Below are 22,417 nucleotides of genomic sequence, written 5' to 3' on the forward strand. Positions count from 1 at the left end.
GATTACTCTCACGCAACTGTTTTCTAACACCTTCACTGCAGACGTGCGGAAGCGATCATTATAGGTTCAAAGGACTTTTCGCGGACCTTGCTGTGTACGAAACTGTTTTCACGGCAAAAGGGTCCAACTTTTCTTCCCCCAAACTCGTTTACAGGGCTCATGTTTGTCAGCTCTGCCTTGAGCTCCGTAAGCCCTACCATTAGCTGAAGTGGCGCCCGTGTTTCCAGGGAAGTACGTTCTGGGGACACACTGCCTGAGGACGCGCCCTGCGTCTGGCTCGCTCTCCCGAGCCGCAGGAGGCTGCAGTTGCGATCAACTACCAATTGATTAGCTCAAAGAAGTGACAACATAACCCATGTTAATAGACGTCCTCAAGCTCTTTTCCAGTTACTTCCTGGAAAGTACTGTCTTTAGTTGCAGCTGATAAAATCCAAACTGTCTACAGCGGAGGAGGAGGAGGGCGCCTCGGCCCTAACCGTGTAGACGGAGGGAATAACGACCCCGGCCCCGCACGGCCGAGTGCCGGGTTCCCTCGAGGGGGCTCCAGGGGCCTCGCAGCCGCATCGCCGCGCAGAGGCCCGGTGCAGTCCCTGCTCATTTCTGCTCTCACTGCCTCTCGGGCGCCCTGCCTGCAGTGCCACCCCGGGCACCGTCCCGCGAGGCCGCGGTCGCTGGGGCGCCTGGCGCTCTGAAGTCGGCTGCGCGCCCACCCCGTCCGCGCCGCGCCGCGTTCGGCGAGAGCGGAGTTTAATCACACAAACAGCGTCCGGCTTCCTGTCCTCGTCCCCCCCCTCCCGCCCCGTTTCCCTTGCCCCTCCCTCTCCCGAGCGCGGCCCGCCCGCCCGCTCCCCCTCCCCCGATCCCTCGGGTCCCGGGATGGGGGGGCGGTGAGGCAGGCACAGCCCCCCGCCCCCATGGCCGCCCGTCGGAGCCAGAGGCGGAGGGGGCGCCGGGGGGAGCCGGGCACCGCCCTGCTGGCCCCGCTCATGCTGGGCCTGGGCCTGGCGCTGGCCGGCCTTGGCCTCCTGCTGGCCGCGGTCAGCCTGGGGAGCCGGGCATCGCTGTCTGCTCAGGTGAGGCCCCGCTGCAAGCCCCTCCCTGGGCACTTTAGGAGCAGAGACTGCAGGAGCCGCTGGGGGCCGGGTGGGCTGAGGGCAAGGGTACCGGAGGATGGGTGGAGGGTGAGGTGTCAGGTGGAGAAGGACAGGATGACGCTGCCTCCTTCCCAGCAGGAGCCTTCCCAGCGGGAACTGGTGGCAGAGGAGGAACAGGACCCTCTGGTGAGTGGATGTGTGGGCGCTGTCTGCAGGCTGCTGGGCATGGGAAGTGTGCCAGTGTGCATGAAGGTGGTGCATGCATGGGTGTGTGTTGAGTGTGTGTGTGGGTGTTTGTGTGGGGGAGAGAGGGTGACCAGTGACAACTTTGTGTAAGGGGGCTTGTGCTGGGCTAGTGCCATCTCAGTCCGAAGTGTTTGTTGGCTGTGGGTGACATGGGAGTGTGAGATATGTGAGTGGGGAAGAGGGATGCTGTTGTGTACAGGGTGTGTGCACGCCGACTGTGGGTGGGGCTGTGTGCAATGTGCCAACTGCGTGCAGGGTCTGTGTGGGTTCTAGGGGGTGGGGAAGGTGTGGCTGGTCTCCAGAATGGGGTGAGGACAGGGCCTGATCTCCAGCGCCTTGCTCGCCCCTTGGCCCCAGCCATACTTGACCAAGGGGCGTGATCTGTCCCGGAGACTTCTGTGCCTATTGCTGACTGGGTGCTCTGCTGATAGGCCCCGTGTGTCTCAGTTTATGTCTCTGGGAGTCCCTGGTTGAGCTCTGCCCTTAATTCCCCTAGGAACTGAATCCCCAGACAGAGGAAAGTCAGGATCCTGTGCCTTTCCTGAAACGATTAGTTCGGCCTCGCAGAAGTGGTGAGCATCCTGCTATCCCAACCTCGGGAGTAACAGTAGAGCCAGGCTGCAGTGGCTTCTGGATTCATGACTGCTTTTGTTCATAAAGCCCCATAAAGTGGGCAGAGCAAAACCCTTATCCTCACAGAGAAAGTGAGGCCCAGAGAGTGGAGGGAGGTCCAGAGACACACAGCTAACCACTCCCACCTGGGGACTCTGGCCCTCCCTCTAAAGGGACACGCTTCTTCAGACCCTACTCCAAATATGAAGGGGGGATGGCCAGGAGTTAGGAGAACCCCTGGGGCCAAGGTGGCGGAGTCAGAGGCCTGGGATCCAATAGGCAAAGAGAATGGGATGACCATACGACCCTGTATCCAGGCTTTTTGTGGGACTGTCCTGGCGTGTACCCGTTATTGCAGTGTGGTTATTAATGGTATCCCGTTTTACTCTCAGAAGTACCCCAGTTTGGATGATAAATTATGTGTAACTCCACTTATGGAAGAAGATAAGGCCTGAGATTCTGAGGCCAGGAGTCTGGACAAGAATGAGGATGCCAGGGTCCCTGAGAGGGGAACAGGGCTGGGGGAGTGGCCCCAGAGGGGCCCATTTTGCTCATCTTTCTTTCCTTGATTCTCAGCACCTAAAGGCCGGAAAACACGGGCTCGCAGAGCAGTTGCAGCCCACTATGAAGGTGGGTGATGGGTGAGCCATGCCCAGGGAGGAGGGGCAGCAGAGGGGCAGGGCAGGTGTCACTGATGCTTTCCTGTCTTACAGTTCACCCTCGACCCGGACAGGATGGAGCGCAGGCGGGTGAGACCCCATCCCCCATGCAGCACTGGCCTCCTGGGAAAGGGACCCCTCAAAACCTTTGGCTTACTACTCCCTCCCTGCCTTCAGCCTTGGAACCCCAGAAGCCGGTTCATGAAGGTCCTCAGGGCTTGGTGCTCTCCATGATCTAGGCAGGGACCCCGCCCCTTCCCAGAACCCAGGCCAGCTACCCTACCAAACCACTGCCCAGCTGTCTCCTTCAGCCCTCATTCTTCTCCAAGAAGCACCTTTGATTCTTCTCTCTCCTTTCCCCCATATTCCATGTGTCTTCCCGCCTTGATCATTTTTCCTCAGAATGTTTCCACTGTCTGCTCATCTTTTCCATTTCTACCCCAGCCTCCACCTCAACACCGTGACCTCAGAACCTCAAACCCAGCCTCTTGCTCCTTCCCCCTTCCACACTCCCCCACCCCTCCCCTGGGTCCCACCTATGCTGCCAAGCAAAGCCCCCTACACTGTACTGTCGTTACTGCATTGCCTCTCTGGTTGGCCCCCAGCCTCTCTGTGGTCTGGTCTCAAGCTCATTTCCCTGCACACCTTATTCGTTCTCCATGCATGCTGGGCTAACGCCCCTGCCCCCCACCCCCCGTGTGCCTCTTCTGGGCTTTGCACATACCATTCCCTCACCTGGAATGCCTTTCCACTGTGGTAGGCTGGGAGGCAAGACACAAGGGAGCTCAGCCTAGGGGGTTGGCAGCAGGAGTGGAGAGAAGTGGGTGGATTCAGCATGTGGCTTGAAGACTTGCTTGTGGGTTGCATGTGAAGGATAAGAGAAAGGGAGGAATCACAAATGACCTCCAGATTATTAATGTGAGTTTCTGGGAATAATGATGCCATTTCCTAAGATGGGGTTGACCAAGGAAGAAATAGGTTGGGAGGTGTGTAAAATAGTAATTAACTTTGAGATGTCTAAAATAAACAATGATAATAAGTAAATTCCACAGATAGATGGCTGGAAATGGGAAACTAGCTCAGGCTAGGCCAGGACATATGAAGTCAGGAGTCACGACTAGACGGATGGTATTTAAAGGCATTTAAAGCCACAGGATTGAGTGAGACCCCAGGGGAAAGAAGGGCCCCAGGAACGAAGTGCTGAGGCCCCTGGACATCTTGAAGTCGGCCAGAGGAGGGAAACCGGTAGAGGAGACTGAGAAGCAGCTGGAGAGAGAGGAAGAAACCCAGGGAGGGTGGTGTCCTGGACTCTAAAGAAAGCACTGTTTCAAGAAGGAGGATGTGGCTGTCTGTGTTCAATGCAGCTGAGAGGTCACATGAGATGAGAACAGAGGAATGAGGCTGGGTTTGCTAACATAAAAGTCAACTGTTGACCTTAATGAGGGCGGTTTCAGTGGTGTTGTTAGGGTGGAAGGCAGCATGGATTGGGGTGAGAAGAAAATGGGAGCGAAGGAATCAGAGACAGGAACAACCCTTTTCAGAAGTTTCTCTGTAAGAAGGAGCAAAGAAATAAGTTGGTGCAGGGGGATGTGGATTGGGGAAAGGTTTAGTCCTGTCAGGAATACGAATTTAATCTCAGTTGACATTTATTGAGTGTTTCCTTGGCGTAGGCACTGTGTCTAGCACTCATGTGTTTGGTCTTAGCTAATCCTCACTACAGCCCTAAAAGGAAGATGCCCTGATTACCGCCATTTCACAGATGGAGGTTACACAACTTGTCTGAGGTCATGATGATGCTCAGTGTCGGAGCCAGGATTTGAACCCAGCTAGAGTGGGCCTGTGTACTGGACGTGGTCTGCATGAGAGGCGAGATTGCTGGTGCAGGGGTGAGGGGGACCTGCAGGGGCCACATCCAAGAAGGTGGGAGGGGATGGTTTCCAGAAGGAAGAGAGGACACATCGGCCATCATCACCAGAGGATCAGAGGAGAACATGAGAACTGATGGGTTTGCAGATTTGTGTGTGTGGGGGGGGATGAGGGAGCCGCTGCCTGGTCACTTCCAAGCCCTCTGGAGAACTAGGGAGACAGGAGTAGGAGGTTTGAGGAGAGATGGTACAACAATCCTCATCTTGGTGAGTACAAAAGCAAGCTTAGTGGGGAAAGTGGGATTGCCAGGCAGCATGAAATGTCCATGTGACATCTGTGGTTGGAGACACGTGACATCAGACAACACCTCCATGGTCCCAGGCACACCATGCCCTTTGGCCACAAGCAGCAGCCTTTCCTCAGACTGGCTCCATGCCAGGAAGAACAGAGCAGAGCTTCTCTCCCCTCCCAACTCTTCATGCCGGAGCCAGCCTTCCTCCCCTCCGTGTAGACCACTTATTTTGTCAGTTACCCAGACATTCATTCATTTATTGAGTCAACATACATCACTGAGAACCTGCTGTTTGCTAGGGGCAGGCTAGGCACCCACAGCGACTAATCCCCAGACCTATTCTCAAGGCGTCACTGTCTAGGAGAGGAAACAAGCATATACATTTGTGATTACAGTGTGATATGACAAGAACAATAATGGAAGTGGCCAAAGATCCATGGCAGCATGGGGGAAGACAGACAGCTATGTACTGTGGAATGAGGGACTCTCTCTCTGCGATGGCCGCTGGGCCTGGAAGTGTGAGTGTGAGATGGGCAAGGAATCAAGGACGTTGCAGGGAGAAGGAGCCACTGGTACAAATGCCTTGGGTTTGCCAAGAGCATGATGAGCCTGGGGGATTGTGAATTCAGCATCTCAGAAGCAGAAAGTGCTAGAGGGATGAGGTGGGTGTGAGGCTGCAGAAGACAGAAGCTGGGCCACAGCGTGGGAGCTGTCCTGAAGTGAGCCATCGAAAGGAGTGAGGCAAGGTGAGGCCTGCTCACGTCTACATTCTAGAAACATCTCTGTGGCTTTGTGTAGGGAATAAACTGGAGGAGGCTGAGACTAATCCCAGAGAGAAACCAGACGGAAAGAAATGGGACAGGGCTATTCAGGAGGCAGAATCTATAGGAACTGGCAAGCAATGAATGAAGTGGGTAAAGGAAAGGATGCCTTGGGCACCCAGGCAGTGGCATAACCACGATCCAAATGTGGAATACAGAAGGTAAGACAAGTTTGGGGTGAGGGGAGCCAGCTCGGTGAGCCAGACAGTGGAGGTAGCAGGATGAGGAAGGGGCTGGAGACTCGGGTCTGGACTCCCCAGGGTATAGGCGTGGTGACCGCTAAGTGGGAATGAAAATGCCCAGCAAGCCAGGTGCGGTGGCTCACGCCCTAGCACTCTGGGAGGCCGAGGTGGGAGCATTGCTTCAGCTCAGGGGTTCAAGACCAGCTTGAGCAAGAATGAGACCCCATCTCTACTAAAAATAGAAAAATTAGCTGCGTGCCTGTAGTCCCAGCTCCTTGGGAGGCTGAGGCAGGAGGATCGCTTGAGCCCCCGAGTTTGAAGTTGCTGTGAGCTAGGCTGATGCCACTGCACTCTACCCAGGGCACAGAGCAAGACTCTATCTCAAAAAAACAAAGAAACCAAAAAAAAAAGAAAGAAAGAAAAAACTGCCCAGCAAGAGTTACAGTTACTTTTTACTTGTAAAAGTGATGAGGGCAGAGCCTGTGGCTGGCAGACGAAGGGGGCTGGGGAAGGAAACTAACTGCCCAAGCCCCTGTGAGCCAGCCAGGGAGGACCCAAAGGAGGAGGGGGCTGCCAGCCATGGCCACTGTGTTCCCTCCTGCCTGGGCCTACTGGGTGCCCACTGAGGCCAAGCCCAGCTCCAGGTGCCAAGGACACAGTGGAGAACAAGATAACATAAGACCATCATCCTTACTCTCTCACAAGGGGCAGTGAGACCCCAAACGAACACATAGATAAATACACAAGATAATTTCTCATGTTATTGACTGCTATGAAAGAAACAGGATAGTGTGAAGAGATTAGTGCAGGCAGGGCTGGGGCTGGTGATTTTAAACTGGGTGGCCCAGGAAGAGGAAGCCAGGGCAGGGACCCTGGGAGGAGTGTTCTGGGGAGCAAGCCTGTGAGGTGACAGTGGCAAGGGAGGCAGGGTGCACAGGGGAGGAGCTGGGATGCCACCTGACACCCTGCTCTATTGTTTCATTATTCCTGTTCTTTTCACTTTGCAATTACCCTAGCACTAGGGTTTGGGTTTGTTTTTTTTTAATGACAGCTTTATTGAGACAATAATTCACATACCATACAATATACTCGTTTAAAGTGTACAGTTCAATAGCTTTTAATATATTCACAGAGTTGTATAATCATAAATCACTATGGTGATTTTAGAACATTTTCATTGTCTCAGAAAGAAACCCCATACCTTTTAGCCATCACCCCTATTCCTGCCATTCCCCAGCCCTAAGCAACCAATAATCTACTTTCTGTTTCTATTTGCCGATTTGGACATGTCATATAAATGGGATCATACAATGTATTATATGAGCATAATATTTTCAAGGTTCATCCATGTTGTAGCATGTATCAGTACTTCATTTCTTTTTTATGGCCAAATAATATTGCATTGTGTAGATATGCCACATTTTGTTTATTCATTCATCAGTTGACAGACATTTGGGTGTCATTATATTATTTTTAATTTTAATAATTCAAGTAATGTATGTACACATTTTCAACATAAAAGAAGCAAACAGAGGCTGGGCTCAGTGGCTCACGTCTGTATCCCTAGCACTCTGAGAGGCCATGGTGGAAGTATTGCTTGAGCTCAGGAGTTCGAGACCAGCCAGAGGAAGAGCAAGACCCTGTCTCTACTGAAAATAGAAAAATCAGCCGGGTGTGGTGGTGTGCACCTGTAGTCCCAGCTACTTGGGAGGCTGAGGCAGGAGGATTGCTTGAGCCCAGGAGTTTGAGGTTGCTGTGAGCTAGGCTGATGCCATGGCACTCTAGCCCAGGTGACAGAGCAAGACTCTGTCTCAAAAAAAAAAAAAAAAGCTAACAGGCTGGGCATGGTGGCTCATGCCTATAATCCCAGTACTTTAGGAGGCTGAAGTACAAGGATTGCTTGAGGCCAGGAGTTTGAGACTAGCCTGAGCAACATAGAGAGACCTCATCTCTACAAAAAAATATAGAAATTAGCTGGGCATGGTGGCATGAACCTGTCGTCCCAGCTACTCAGGAGGCTGAGGCAGGAGGACCAACTTGAGCCCAAGAATCTGAGGTTGCAGTTAGCTATGATGACATCACTGCACTCCAGCCTGGGCAACAGAACAAAATCCTTTCTCAAAAAGAAAAAAAAAGGAAAAGAAACAATATAAACACAGATAAAGTAAGATATAAAAGCCCCCACGTCTCCTTCAATCCTACTCTTCTCCCCAGAAGTGACCACTGGTTACAGTTTGCTCTGACTCCTTCTGGTCACATTAAGTCAGATTTCTTCACATAATGCGATTCACTATGGGCCCCACAGGGCATGGCTTCTCTGTTGCCCTGGGTGATCTATGTATCTTCTGGGTAAGGTGGGCCCCAAATGTTAATACCTTCAACAGATCCCTGAGAAGCATGGGGAGTCTGGAAAAGGACTTTTCCTTATCTCTGAACATCCATGTTCAGGTGTGGATGGGACAGTGAGTGGCTGGGAGGAAGCCAAAATCAACAGCTCCAGCCCTCTGCGCTATGACCGCCAGATCGGGGAATTCATAGTCACCCGGGCTGGACTCTACTACCTGTACTGTCAGGTAAGCCCCACCTGGCTCTATGTGTAAAGCAGGAACCAGGGGAGAAGGGTTTGTTTAGGGAGAGAGTGGGGGACAAGCAGAAGGCTGGGGAGGGAGAGTTTGGGGTTTGGGCGGGATGGGATGCCTACGTCTCTAAGGAAATTTGAAACTGGGGCAAGGGCAAGCGGAGGCCTGGATGCTGTCTGCCCTCCTTCACCCCAGGTGCACTTTGATGAGGGGAAGGCTGTCTACCTGAAGCTGGACTTGCTGGTGGATGACATGCTGGCCCTGCGCTGCCTGGAGGAGTTCTCGGCCACAGCAGCGAGTTCCCTGGGGCCCCAGCTTCGCCTCTGCCAGGTGTCTGGGCTGTTGCCCCTGAGGCCAGGGTCTTCCCTGCGGATTCGCACCCTGCCCTGGGCCCATCTCAAGGCTGCCCCCTTCCTCACCTACTTCGGACTCTTCCAAGTTCACTGAGGGGCCCTGGTCTCCAGGCAGATGTCCTAGGCTGCTGGCTCCCCACAAGAGCTCTCAGAGCACCCTGGTCCCCTCTGCCCCACCCTCAGCTGCTCTTGGCTCCTGGTCTGCTCCTGCCTCTGCCGGCTGTCAGGGTTTGTTCACGTTTTCCCTCCCACATAAATACAGCATTCCCATTCTCCCTTACAATGCCCCCACCTCCCACTCTTCGCCTCACCAACTCCCAAACCCCTGATCTTTGGAGGCCTCCATTTATCCCAACTCCCCCTGGCCACAGCCCCCCAGGACACTGTGTTTGCTGTACTCTGTGGGCAAGGATGGGTCCTGAAGACCCTGCTTCAGGCACTAGGAGGGGCTGCACCTGGTGGCAGGAAGCAGAAGAGGCTGGGCCTAGGCCAGGAGTTACCAGATGTGAGGGGTGAGAGACGAGGACAAGCTCTTCCCTTGAAAATTCCCTGTGGATTTTTAAAACAGATATTATTTTTAATATTATTGTGACAAAATGTTGATAAGTGGATATTAAAGAGAATAAGTCATGGTCTTTCTCTTTATTGGGGTTCAGGGGACATTCCAGGGTAGCTGAGAGCCATGGGAAGAGGGTCTGGGCATTGGGCAGTGGGGCGCAGGACAGCTGGAATTCCAGGCTGCTGTTCAGGCTTGCGAGTGGGCCCTACCTGCCTGGAACCCCAGGTGTGAGCAGAGAGTAGAAAGGTGCACCGCCCAGGAGAAAAATCAATCCTGTGCCCAAGGTACAGCACAAGCGGCCTCATTTCCCTAAGAGGCGGACTTCCTCCTGCGGGGGAATCCCTGGCTGGGAGGGGCAGGGGCCCTTCCTCTTAGTGGCCTTGGGACATTCAGCAGGTGCTGGCACAGGCCCTGGTTGGAAGGTGGGCGGGGGAAGGCCCAGAGGGGGCTCAAAGTCAGTAGGCTCACGGGAGCCTGGTCCGCTGGGTGCTGAGAGGACCCCTACAGTGGCTGGGGGGTCTGGGGCTGCCTCTTTGTCTCTTTGTCCAGAGCCTTATGTAAGAGCTTTTCTCGGGAAACAGGAAGTCCTGCTTGCCAAGTTCAGCACAGAGAGTAGTGCAGGCCTTATTCCAACAAATCGGCCCAGCCTTCACCCCAGAACTCAGCCAGCTTCTTGCTTCCGTGCCCCCGTTCTCCCTACTGACCCCGCCCCTCTTTCCCCACCTTCAGTCACCCCTAGCAAACTGCCCCAGAGCCCTGCCGTGCCTAAGCCAGAGGGCTCACCCTCACCCCTGCCCTGGACACTGCCCAGTCTGGCCCCCCATCCAGCTCCTGGCACCATGCCCCATAGCCAGCCAACCTTCCCTCCCCCAACTCTGGGGCTGCCCCAGGGTTCCTGCGCAGTGGCCGCTCCTCCTGGGTGTCACTGGCAGCCCTGTCCTTCCTAGAGGGACTGGAACCTAATTCTCCTGAGGCTTGGGAGGGTAAAGGGGTCTCAAGGCAACACTAACCCCACAACGGAGTGCCAGGGGCACTTATAGTACCCCTAGCTTGCTTTCCTCCTCCCTCCTTTTTATTTTCAAGTTCCTTTTTATTTCTTCCTTGCGTAACACCCTTCTTCCCTTCTGCACCACTGCCCTCACCCCTACCCTCCCCGCCATCTCCTTGCCATCCCACTCCTGAGGCCACAGCTGTTGGTGGGATCCCCAGCTCATGCCAGCCTCATCTCCTTTCTTGCTAGCCCCTAAAGGGCCCCCAGGCGACATGGGGGGCCCGGTCCGAGAGCCGGCACTCTCGGTTGCCCTCTGGTTGAGTTGGGGGGCGGCTCTGGGAGCTGTGGCTTGTGCCATAGCTCTGCTGACCCAACAAACAGAGCTGCAAAGCCTAAGGAGAGAGGTGAGCCGGCTGCAGAGGAGCGGAGGGCCCTCCCAGAAGGGGGAAGGGTATCCCTGGCAGAGCCTCCGGGAGCAGGTGAGCAAGGGGAGAAGGGTGTCTGGGAGAGAAGGATGGGTGGCAGGGGGGGTCTCTAGGCTTCCTGGCCTGCAAAGTTTCAAGGGGGTGCAAGAGAGGGTCTCAGGTTTAGAAGTCAAGGGAGTGGCCATTCCAGGAAAGAAAACTGTTAAAGGTTAATGCTTCGTCTACCTAACAGATCCTGGAGGGCAGCCAGCACCAGACTCAGGGTGCTGGGGAAAGGTGCATGAGAGATCTGAGGCATTCACGGGGCAGGGGAGAGCTGGCAAGGAATGCTGTCTGGGACCCTTGCATCTTAGTCTAACCCTGACCCTCTTTCCATGAGCAGAGCCCTGATGCCCTGGAAGCCTGGGAGAATGGGGAGAGATCCCGGAGAAGGAGAGCTGTGCTCACCCAGAAACAGAAGAGTGAGGCCTCCAGGGTGCAGCAGGGGTGGGAAGTGATCAAGCAGCATGAGAACTGTCAGCCCCAGCCAGGGTGAGGGTGGAGGCTGACGACAGGGCAACTGGGGTAGGTGGACGCTGCTGAGATTCCTTCCTTCTCTCCTCAGAGAAGCGCTCAGTTCTGCACCTTGTTCCTATTAACATCACCTCCAAGGGTAGGCACTATTTTAAATAATGGCTTTTTGGGAGGGGCAAGAATTAGGACTTTGGGGCTGGCACATGGGCCCAAGAGAATCGTATGGGTGAAAAGGGGAGAGCGGATAAGCATCTGAGAGTGCAAAGAAATCCTGACCACCACACCCCTTGCCTCCAGAGGACTCTGACATGACAGAGGTGATGTGGCAACCAGCTCTTAAGCGTGGGAGAGGCCTGGAGGCTCAAGGATACGTTGTGCGAGTCTGGGACACTGGAGTTTATCTGCTGTATAGCCAGGTAACCCCAGCCATAGCCTGAGCCTCCTGTGGGGCCCCAGAGGCCGGCTTGTCGCTGTTTTCTCAGTCTGTATGTCCTGCTTCTGAGCGTTCCTGATCACTCTGTTCCCACTAAACTTAGAAGACCCTTCTTTGTTCCCTGGCTCCCTTGTCAGGGATCAAGGCCTCCCAGGATTGAGCCATGCCATCCTGTTTCCTTCAACATCTCCTCCCTTCCCTGCCAGGTCCTGTTTCATGATGTGACTTTCACCATGGGTCAGGTGGTGTCTCGGGAAGGCCAGGGACAGCAGGAGACTCTATTCCGATGTATACGAAGTATGCCCTCCAACCCAGACCGGGCCTACAATAGCTGCTATAGCGCAGGTGAGAGCCAGGCAGGCAGCGGAGGGGGGACATGAGGAGAGCAGGACGTCTCAGACCTGGGGGCAGCAGTGCTATGACAGTGGGTTGGAAGCCTGCCTAGAGACTCAGATCTGAGGAATGAAGCACAGAATACCTGGGTTGTCCTTACAGGAGGCAAAGAATAGGTGGAGCTGGAGAAGGTGGGGTATCTGGCTGGCTGTGCTTCACTGAGGATCTATTTTCTCCCTTTTCTCAGGTGTCTTCCATTTACACCAAGGGGACATTCTGAGTGTCACAATTCCCCGGGCAAGGGCGAAACTTAGCCTCTCTCCACATGGAACCTTCCTGGGGTTTGTGAAACTGTGAAACTGTTATTGTGTTATAAAAGGTGGTTCTGAGCCTGGAAGACTGGGGTGGGTACATATTGTAGACAGCCACGAGCTGACGACTCAAAGGATAGGGAGCGGGCAGGAACAGAGGCCTCTTCCTGGGTTTGACTTCATGACTCTCTGTTCCTCCCTTTTCCCTTTCTACTCCCACCCTCCACACTTTGATTCCATGGATATCTTGCTTCTGTTCCCCATCCTGCCCCAAATTCTTGTGTATGTGCTGGTGGAGTGGAGGAGGGGGGGGCGGCTGCCAGGCATTGTCCAGGCCTGCCATGGGGCCACTGGAATGCATCCAGAACAGCACCACCATCTAGCGGCAGCTTGAGGGAATCATCCCGACTACTGGCAGAAGTCCACGAAGCCTCCCCCCGCTAGGGAAAACCCCTGGTTTCCCATGTTACACCTCTCTCCAGGTACCCTCTGCCTCTTTACCCCGCTAGAAGTCTCCTTCTCACTTCCTTCTCTCCATCTATTGGGGCCCAGTTTCCATCACTATCTCCAGAGGTTTGTCTATTATGTGCCAGTCTGCAGGGGGCTCCCGACGACGACGACGATGGTCCCTTTCGGGTCCCAAGGTTTGCCTTTTATGCTCTCCATTTCCCTGGCGTGTGCAGGTCACCTCAAGCCCCTCCAGGCTGGGACTGACCTCCAGGGACCCTTGGATGAATCGTACGCCCTGGTGTTGGTCTTGCCTCATTCCTCTGACCTTTCTGCTCAAGCCCTGCTTAAAGTTAAATAAAAGATAATGAATGATACCCCGGCTCCATTGCCCCCACTATCTCGCTTCAACGCCGTCCCTGTACCGGGATCTCCCTGTCCTCCTGGCTCTCCTTTAGAGGGCCCCACCGGACCAAGGCACTGGGGGGCCACCAGGCAAAGGCCCACGAGCACGGAGACCGTAGGGCTACGTCGCGGGGCGTGAGGAGACACGCAGGCGCACCAGGGCGCGGCCAGGTCAGCTGATATGCGCAGGCGCAGCCCTGCGTAGCGCTCAGGGCAGGTCCGCCCCGTGGCGCCTGCGTTCTTGGGTAGGCAAGACAGGGCGCGTGGTAGCCGCGCCGGCGCTCTTCGCCGGGTGTGACGTAGTAATCGTGCGCCACTACCGCCGGTGGGCTTGGGGCTCGCGGGAGGGGAAGGAGGAGGAGGAGGAGGGGGAGGAGAAGGAGGTGGTGGCGGCGGTGGTGGTGGTAGTGGTGGAGGTGGTGGAGGCTGAAGCAGAGCAGGAGGCGGCCGCGGCGGGTCGGCGCGGCACGCGGCCCAGAAGCGTTGGAATCCTGAATTGAGACGGCTGTGCCTGAAGACAGCAGGAGTGGCGGGGCCGCCGCCGTCGCCGGAGAGATGAGCCGGGAAGCTTGAGGCCGGAGACGCCCGCCCTCGGGCCCGTCCGCCCGGCTTCCCTGCTCCCGGTGAGGACGCCCCCATCCCTCCCCCTACCCCTGCCGTGACCTCTCCCATTCCTGGGCCTCGCTCTTACCTAACCGGAGCCATGAGGCCCTCCTAGGGGCTTCTTAAGGCCCTTGTGCGCCGAGCCGTCCGAGCTCATAGGACCACACCGGTGCTGGGACTCATTCTGGTTCCCGGGGATGAAGCAGGCGGGGCTGGGTCGGCCTGGCTCGCGCAGCTCAATTCTGTCTCAATTCAGCCTTGGTTCGGCTGCTTCAGCACCGATTCTGTTCTCTTTCAGTTTCCTTCAAAGTCCTTCCCCTTTTATCAGACTGAATCACCTGAACCATAGCCCTGGCATCCCCATTCCCTCCTGAGATGACCTCAGCATGCCCACACCTTCCATTCATTCCAGGGTGGCAGAGAAGAACTGTCTTCCCACTCTAGCTCACAGTTTCCCTGTGAAAGTTGTATTCTCCTCAGGTAGTACTGTATCATGTCAGGATTCCTCTCTTGAGCCATCTGCCTGAGCAAAGAAATCATTCTTATTAGGCTCTCAAAGGACAGCGCTGGTGGTATTCAAGTACAGAAGTAGAGCCTGACAATACTACTGGGTTTGACCTCGCGCTCTGAGAAATAAGATCCCTGAGGCCTGGTGCTTAGCCAGTTTCCCTTTCCTGTACCTGGGCAGGGGAGAGAATCTAAAGGGCCCTTTGTGGACCATGTTAAGTGGGAAAATCTGAAGTTAGGAGTTTCATGTTTTTCCTCTTTTCTTAGTTTATCTGTGTCTGAATCCAGAGGGATCATGCTAAGGAAGAGATGCAGGATCTGGGGGACAGGATGTTTGGATTCTGATACCCTAACCTTTGTTTTACAGGGTACTGGAAGATGAAAGAGACTGTACAAGGGACTGGGTCTTGGGGCCCTGAGCCTCCCGGACCTGGCATAGGCCCAGCTTACTCAAGCCCCAGGCGGGAGCGTCTTCGTTGGCCCCCACCCCCCAAACCCCGACTGAAGTCAGGTGGAGGCTTTGGGCCAGATCCTGGGTCAGGGACCACAGTGCCAGCCAGACGCCTCCCTGTCCCTCGACCCTCTTTTGATGCCTCAGCTAGTGAAGAGGAGGAAGAAGAGGAGGAGGAGGAGGAGGAAGATGAGGAGGAGGAAGTGGCAGCTTGGAGGCTGCCCCCCAGATGGGGTCAGTTGGGAACCTCCCAGCGGCCTCGCCCTCCCCGCCCCACTCATCGAAAAACCTGCTCACAGCGCCGCCGCCGAGCTATGAGAGCCTTCCGGATGCTGCTGTACTCAAAAAGCACCTCGCTGACATTCCACTGGAAGCTTTGGGGGCGCCACCGGGGCCGGCGGCGGAGCCTTGCACACCCCAAGAACCATCTTTCACCCCAGGAAGGGGGTGCGACGCCACAGGTGCCATCACCCTGCTGTCGTTTTGACTCCCCCCGGGGACCACCTCCACCCCGGCTGGGTCTGCTAGGTGCTCTCATGGCTGAGGATGGGGTGAGAGGGTCTCCACCAGTGCCCTCTGGGCCCCCCATGGAGGAAGATGGACTAAGGTGGACTCCAAAATCTCCTCTGGACCCTGACTCAGGTAAGGTGGGAAAGGGGTGGGGTGGGGTGGGGTGGGGTGGGGGGATAGGGATGGCTAAGAGCCTGGAGCACCAGGAGCGTCTTGCTTTGGTGAGAACTGGGCCTAAGGAAAGTAGGATGGCAGAGTGAGGGGTTCAGAGTAGCTGCAAAATGTCTTCATTAAGCCCCACTCTGAGCAGAAAGTAAGCCTAGGAGACAATGAGGGCTGGAAACAGAATCCCTAAGTTGGTGTCTTCTGGTCTTGAGCACAGATGAGAAAAGGAGCTGTGGCTTAGAAAAATTAGACGGTCTTGTCCACTTGAAATCCCTCTTAGGCCTCTCAGGATAAGAGCCCCTGTGTGAACATCTCCAGAAGGTGCCATTCTCATAGTGATGGTATGGGACCTCTCCCAATATTGAAGTATATCATTTGTATGGTTGTGTGTGACATTCTCGCTCAGAATATTTCCCTTTTGGAGAACTCCAGCCAAATGATTTCAGCTTTCTATATCTTTATTAAACATTCAAATATTTGTTGAGCCTATATATTATGCTGGGTACCATGCTAGGTGTTTGGTATTTAGTGGTGACAAATATCTCTGAAATTTACATCTCTGAATGCTAATCTTTTCTTTCTTTCCTCCTGTCTGTGAGTAGGAAGTTTCTCCCTGTCCTTTTAGAATCTCTTGGACATCCTTACCTTATGCTTTGTGGTCTCCATTTCTTATATTGGTAGATTCTGCTTCAGTTTATCCTTCTTGTGGTCTTACCATTTGTGTCCATCGTTCATTGTATGTGTCTCATTGTCCTTTCATCTGGCCGATTTCTCATCCCCATTCTATTTCCCCTGCCCTGTAGGCCTCCTCTCATGTACTCTGCCCAATGGCTTTGGGGGACCATCTGGGCCAGAAGGGGAGCGCAGCTTGGCACCCCCTGATGCCAGCATCCTCATAAGCAATGTATGCAGCATCGGGGACCATGTGGCCCAGGAGCTTTTTCAAGGCTCAGATTTGGGCACTGCGGAAGAGGCAGAGCGGCCTGGGGAGAAAGCTGGCCAGCATAGCCCCCTGCGAGAGGAGCATGTGACCTGCGTACAGAGTAAGGAGCCCTAGAGGACCTAGCTTCTTTTCTCTTGGCTGACTCCTAGAGCAGAGTCTGGAGGCCTCACCCCACTCCTTTCTCTCTCCCTCACTCAGGCATCTTAGATGAATTCCTTCAAACTTATGGCAGCCTCATCCCCCTCAGCACTGATGAGGTAGTAGAGAAATTGGAGGACATTTTCCAGCAGGAGTTCTCTACGCCTTCTAGGTGAGGCTTAAAAGACCAGTGCCCTTCAAAGGAGGTCTGGGACCTGGGGGATGGGGAGAGAATGCTGCTGCCTTTTCTCCCATAGGGTTGTACTTGGGGAGATGAATGAAGGTAGAGCTGAAGGGGAGGAATCTGCAGGCAAGGGGCCAAGTCCCTGTAACCTGCCTGGGAGGGTCTTTACCTGGCACCTTGAATACTGTGTATACCTGAGTATTCATGTGCCTCTTTCTAGGAAGTGGGCCTTCAGCAGAGCCTCAAGGGGACCTATGCCAAAAAAAACAAAAAACAACTGGGTCAGTTAAGATCTTTATTCTAGGAAGTAGTAGGTATTTCTATGTGCCCCAGCTGCATCGTCTCTTGTGTGACTCCACCCTTGGCCTACTCAGGAAGGGCCTGGTGCTGCAGTTGATCCAGTCATACCAGCGGATGCCAGGCAATGCTATGGTGAGGGGCTTTCGAGTGGCCTATAAGCGGCATGTGCTGACCATGGATGACTTGGGGACCTTGTATGGACAGAACTGGCTCAATGACCAGGTGAGAATTGGGTAGAGAAACATGCCTGAGAGGGGATTCAGAGCTCAGGGTGTCTGGGGGCCCTCTGCATGGGGGAGCCCTGTACCCATGCTGCACCCTCCATGGCAAGTTGCCTCCCATCTTTTACCCAGGTGATGAACATGTATGGAGACCTGGTCATGGACACGGTGCCTGAAAAGGTAGGCCCAACCAGATATTTCAGTTCCCAAAAGAACTTCTGCAGTTCTAAGCAGCTTTTTCAGTCCCTTTCATCTCTTCCATTTTACATAAAGAAGGTCTCCGTTTCTGGGGCAGAGGTGGTAGATGATAATCTTGGCCTTGAATTTATCAATTCTTTTCCTTTCGCCAGTTTTTAGTGTTTTTCCCTATGGCTAAACTCAAGAATTGGGATGGGAGCCTATCTATAAGATAAAGTTAGGGACCAAGTGTGCTGGCTCATGCCTATAATCCCAACACTTTGGGAGGCCAAGGCAGGAGAATTGCTTGAGCCCAGGAGTTCAAGACTAGCTTGGGCAACACAGTGAGATTCCGTCTCTACAAAAATAAAAAGGAAACAAAATTAGCCGGGCGTGGTGATGCATGCTTGTAGTCCCAGCTACTTGGGAGGCTGAGGCCAGAGGATCACTTGAGCCCAGGAGTTCGAAGTTAGAGTAAACTATTATACAATTGTGCCACTATACTCCACCCTGGGCGACAGAGTGAGACCCTGTCTTTAAAAAAAAAAAAAGATAAGTTTAAAAACAATAATTTGTTTTCTTACTGTCAGTGAATTAGTGAATTTGTGTGCAGATTGTTGAAACCAGTTCTTAGAGCCATCTGAAATGGAGTAGACTGGCAGAGGGGGGAGACTTCTCGGGAGGGTCTGTGGTCTTTTAATTCCATCCAGCTCTTTTGTGTCATTGGCACAGGTGCATTTCTTCAACAGTTTCTTCTATGATAAACTCCGTACCAAGGGTTATGATGGGGTGAAAAGGTGGACCAAAAACGTGAGTTATGAATTCACATCTACTTAAGTAACACCTTGCCTCTAAAGTTCTGTTTTCTATGAGCCCTTTCCCTGATCCTATTCATTCAGTCTTTCAAAGATTAAATGTCTCCTGTGTGTTAGGCACTTTTTAGGCACTAAGAATAGAATATTAAATAAGGAAAACTTTGTGGAGTGAGAATAAACAAGTTAAATTTCAGCTTGTTAAGTGCTATGAGCAGATCAAAACAGTAATGTGATAGCATGGGAGGTGGGTGCTTTAAATTGGGTGTCTAGGAACACCTCTCATAGCTGAGAGTTGAATGATGAGGGACCAGCCATGTACAGATCTGGGAGAAGAGTATTCTAGACAAAGGGAACAGCAAGTACATGAGACCCAAAGTGAAAAAGAACATGGTTGAGGAACAGAGAGCCCATGTGGTTGGAGCAGAGCGAGCAAAGGAAGACTGATAGAAATTTGGTCAGAGAGTACGTCATGTAGGCTGAGGAGGGTAAATTTTATTCTGTGTGTACTGAGAAGCCCTTGAAGAGTTTTAAGCAGGCTGAGAAGTGCCTCCAGTTTTAAACTCCTGTTTTGCTGATAGATTGAAAGGGGGCAAAGAGCAGAAGCAGGAGAGGAGCACAGTCAGTAGTCAGGTGAGAAACTTGGAGTGCAGTGCTAAAGGAAGAGAGAGGCAGAAGTTTTATGATAAGTTTTACAGGTTGAACCAGTATGACTTTGTGTCAGGTTGTGTGATTTGTGAAATACATATTTGGTATCTGTCCTGTCTCCTGGCATGCAACTCCTAAAATCCTTGGGATCTCTAAAGGTGTCCTTTTGTATGCTAATGAGTTGATTGATGGCTAGCCCCTCTAGGTAGCTTCACAATGGAGGCTGTCACTGGAAAGGCCAAGCCATGATTAGAGGGTTGGAACTTTTAGCCGCAACCTCTGGGGAGTGGAAAGGAGCTGACGATTAAGCCAATCAATGGCCAATGATTTAATCAGTCATGCCTAGTACTGAAACTTCCATAAAACCCTCAAAGGACAGGGTTCAGAGAGCTTCTGGATAGCTGAATACATGGAGGTTCCAGAGAGGGCATGGAAACCCCACACTCCTTCCCACATGCCTTGCCCTATGCATCTTTTCGTCTGTACCCTTGATAATATCCTTTATGATAAACCAGTAAATGTAAGTAAATGTTTCCCTGAGTTCTGTGAGCTACTCTAGCAAGTTAATCAAACCCAGGGAAGTAGTTATAGGAACCCAGATTACCTGGGCAGAATCACAGGTAAAACAACCTGGGGCTTACAGTTGGCATCAGAATTGGTGGGCAGTGTTATGAGACTGAGTCCTCAATCTGTGGGATCTGATGCTACTTCCAGGTAGATAGTGTCAGAATTGAATTGGAGGATACCCAGCTGGTGTCTGTTGCAGAATTGATTGGTTGTTGGTGGGGAGAAATCTCTACTCACTTGGTGACCAGAGGTCACAGAAGTATTTTGTGTTGTGAAAATATAGTAGGAGAGTTTGGTTTTTTCCTCTACAGATTAGATATAAGAAATGAAACAAAACAAAACAAAATAGGAGTAAGAATATACTGCCTAGGTTTTTGGCCTAGGTAACTGGGCAAAAGTGGGAGAGGAACAGTTTGTGTGAGGAAAATCAAGAGTTATTTTCTCCTCTGGTTTCCCTGCTCTTCAATTCAAAAGCAAGGAAACTTCCACAATGAGGTAGGACTATTGGCTCTAGCATCTCCTAATTTTTGTCTCCAAGTTCAAGAGCTTACACCCTCAGAGAACTGGCAGGCCCACTTCTCCCAGTAGAGGCAAGGGTGACATACAGTGAAAAGGTCTTGGCCTTCAGTATACCTGAGTTTGAATCCCACGTCTGCCATTTCTTATTTCTGTGGCCTTGAGCAAGTTACCACTTTCCAACTAGCAGTTTCCTTATCCCTTAGGTTAAATGTGTGAACTTCCTGGTATGATTGTTGTGAGCATTAACTGATTGAATATTTACTTCATGCCATGCATTGTTCTAAGTGTATTACGGATATTCACTAGTTTAATCCTCATAACAAATGGATGAGGTAGGTAGTATTATTTTCACCTTCTTACAGATAAGGAAACTGAGGTATAGAAGGTTATTAAGTAGCTTGCCCATGGTCGTAAGCCAGTAAATGGAGGAGCTGGATTTGAAATCTGACAGTCTGGTTCCAGAATACTGAGCCTGGGTTCTTAGCTACTAAGCACTTCTTCCTTAATGTGTGAAAGTGCCTGGCCCATCATGGGCTCTCAGTGTTTGTTCTGACACCGCCTCTTTTGTCCTACCTTCCTTCCTTACCCTGGAGAATCTAAACATCCAAATGCTGAGCCTTGCCTACAATCTAGGGCCTGGGTCTTCTATTCTCCCACTTGGCTCCCTTCCCTGCCCCTGTGTTCCTCTTTGGAACCCTCATAGCAATAAGCAGGACTCCTGTGTGTTGTACTTGACCTCTAGCACTGTCTCCTTAGGTGGACATCTTCAATAAGGAGCTACTGCTAATCCCCATCCACCTGGAGGTGCACTGGTCTCTCATCTCTGTTGATGTGAGGCGACGCACCATCACCTATTTTGACTCGCAGCGCACCCTAAACCGCCGCTGCCCTAAGGTTTGAAGGGGTAGTGGGGAGATGGGCAAAATGTGCAGATGCCAGTGGCAAGGCATTCCAGGGAAAAGGGTGGGCTTTGGACCTTTGAGGAGCAGCCTGGGCATTGTGTCTCCCACCACTGTGCCCTGGGTTCGGTTGGGAAACTTCAGGCATCACTTTTTCTTTTTCCCCATCCACGTAGCATATTGCCAAGTATCTACAGGCAGAGGCTGTGAAGAAAGACCGACTGGATTTCCACCAGGGCTGGAAAGGTTACTTCAAAATGGTAAGTGTCCAGAGGGAGGGGTATAAATTGAAGTCATTTCCCTGGAAGTCTCCAGGTAAAGGCCTATGTTCTTTCTCTTCTCTAGAATGTGGCCAGGCAGAATAATGACAGCGACTGTGGTGCCTTTGTGTTGCAGGTAAGCACATTATGAGGCCTTCTCCTCCTCCAGCTCTGGAGTCAGTTGAGTTAAAGGGTTGGGAGGCTGTTCTGCATCCCTCACTTGGCTCACATCTAGTTGTGGAGCAGAGAGTAACCTGTGTTAGAACATAGAAACCCTGATTTCACTGGTCTTCTGGGCTTCTCCATCTCACGTTGGGATTGGTTTCTGATCCTTGGTCCCTGGCACTGATAGAGCTGCCTCCTGACACTCAACTCAATGTATTTTCTCCCTCTGAAACTCTAGGTCTATCATATACCAAGTAAGAATGCTAGCTTTAGAGTCAGGCTGTTTTTGAAACCCAGACTATGGGACCCTGGCTCCCTTTGTATGTGAAATGGGTATATTCTCTGAAAGATTAAGTGAGATATATCTGTTATGTAATGTCCTGACCTCAGGGTGGGGGATGCTCAGTAGGTGGTTCTCATGGCCTGCCTTGTTAACACCCAGTACTGCAAGCACCTGGCCCTGTCTCAGCCATTCAGCTTCACCCAGCAGGACATGCCCAAACTTCGTCGGCAGATCTACAAGGAGCTGTGTCACTGCAAACTCACTGTGTGAGCCTCGTACCCCAGACCCCGAGCCCATTAATGGGCAGGGGGACATGTGCGACCCTTCTTGAGAAACTCCAGTTCCTTTTCTCTCTTGTCTCTCCCTACCCAATTCCCTTTGGTTTTTCATATTTAAATGTTTTGATTTCTGTATTTTTTTTTTCTTTGAGAGAATACTTGTTGATTTCTGATGGGCAGGGGGTGGCTACAGTAAAGCCCCTTTCTCCGTCTGTCTTGCAGGGGAGTGTGGCCTTGTGGCCTGGGTGGGGCAATCATCCCCTTTCCATTTGCCAGGGGCAGGAAATCAGTGCTGAGGGTGGTGGGCGGGCAACGGGATTACTGCCTGCCAGATCTTCAAACATTTTTTTATATATATATATATAAATGCCACGGTCCTGCTCTGGTCAATAAAGGATCCTTTGGAGATACATAAATGGTGGTCTTCCTTAAGGGGCCTCAAACTAGTGGATATGCTTATCTCAGGCCTTCTTCCAGCCAGTGCTGTTAGCTGACCTGTTCTGGGTCTTGATACTTCAGGGGCTAGCTTTCCATCCCTGGCTTAGGCAATGGCAACACCATGTCTTCATCACCCAAACAAATCCTCCAGCCAGGGGAGCAGAGGGCAGGAAGAGGGAGAGTAGGTAAGCCTCAAAATTAAAGAGACCTTGAGAGGGAAGCTGGGGA

At 52.5% G+C, this 22,417-nt stretch overlaps 3 protein-coding genes across 5 annotated transcripts; all 3 read left to right on the forward strand.

Annotated features, from left to right (window-relative positions):
• The first annotated feature begins 818 nt into the window (after window positions 1-818).
• Window positions 819-9,335, forward strand: LOC123650885 (tumor necrosis factor ligand superfamily member 12). 2 transcript variants are annotated; one of them, XM_045570112.1, is made up of 7 exons: window positions 819-1,073; window positions 1,233-1,280; window positions 1,837-1,912; window positions 2,529-2,582; window positions 2,666-2,701; window positions 8,221-8,345; window positions 8,547-9,335. In XM_045570112.1, the coding sequence occupies exons 1-7, from the start codon at window positions 915-917 to the stop codon at window positions 8,796-8,798; spliced, it is 750 nt and encodes a 249-aa protein (XP_045426068.1). In that variant the 5' UTR covers window positions 819-914; the 3' UTR covers window positions 8,799-9,335. The 2 variants fall into 2 exon arrangements, with proteins under 2 accessions (XP_045426068.1, XP_045426067.1); XM_045570111.1 differs by having other exon boundaries at window positions 845-1,073; window positions 1,230-1,280.
• Window positions 9,336-9,417: 82 nt separating this feature from the next.
• On the forward strand, window positions 9,418-13,093 carry TNFSF13 (TNF superfamily member 13). Of its 2 annotated transcripts, none has more exons than XM_045570108.1 (7): window positions 9,418-10,733; window positions 11,062-11,140; window positions 11,284-11,331; window positions 11,490-11,608; window positions 11,832-11,970; window positions 12,206-12,299; window positions 12,953-13,093. In XM_045570108.1, the coding sequence occupies exons 1-7, from the start codon at window positions 10,476-10,478 to the stop codon at window positions 12,981-12,983; spliced, it is 768 nt and encodes a 255-aa protein (XP_045426064.1). In that variant the 5' UTR covers window positions 9,418-10,475; the 3' UTR covers window positions 12,984-13,093. The 2 variants fall into 2 exon arrangements, with proteins under 2 accessions (XP_045426064.1, XP_045426065.1); XM_045570109.1 differs by having other exon boundaries at window positions 11,868-11,970.
• Window positions 13,094-13,385: 292 nt separating this feature from the next.
• On the forward strand, window positions 13,386-22,162 carry SENP3 (SUMO specific peptidase 3). Its single transcript, XM_045570113.1, has 11 exons — window positions 13,386-13,744; window positions 14,599-15,324; window positions 16,161-16,400; window positions 16,499-16,610; window positions 16,997-17,144; window positions 17,276-17,323; window positions 18,053-18,130; window positions 20,623-20,760; window positions 20,942-21,025; window positions 21,111-21,161; window positions 21,633-22,162. Exons 2-11 carry the CDS (start codon window positions 14,610-14,612, stop codon window positions 21,741-21,743), a joined length of 1,725 nt encoding a protein of 574 aa, XP_045426069.1. The 5' UTR covers window positions 13,386-13,744; window positions 14,599-14,609; the 3' UTR covers window positions 21,744-22,162.
• Window positions 22,163-22,417: the final 255 nt, after the last annotated feature.

This window comes from Lemur catta, chromosome 15 (genome assembly GCF_020740605.2).
Source record: "Lemur catta isolate mLemCat1 chromosome 15, mLemCat1.pri, whole genome shotgun sequence".
Lineage (NCBI taxonomy): Eukaryota > Metazoa > Chordata > Mammalia > Primates > Lemuridae > Lemur > Lemur catta.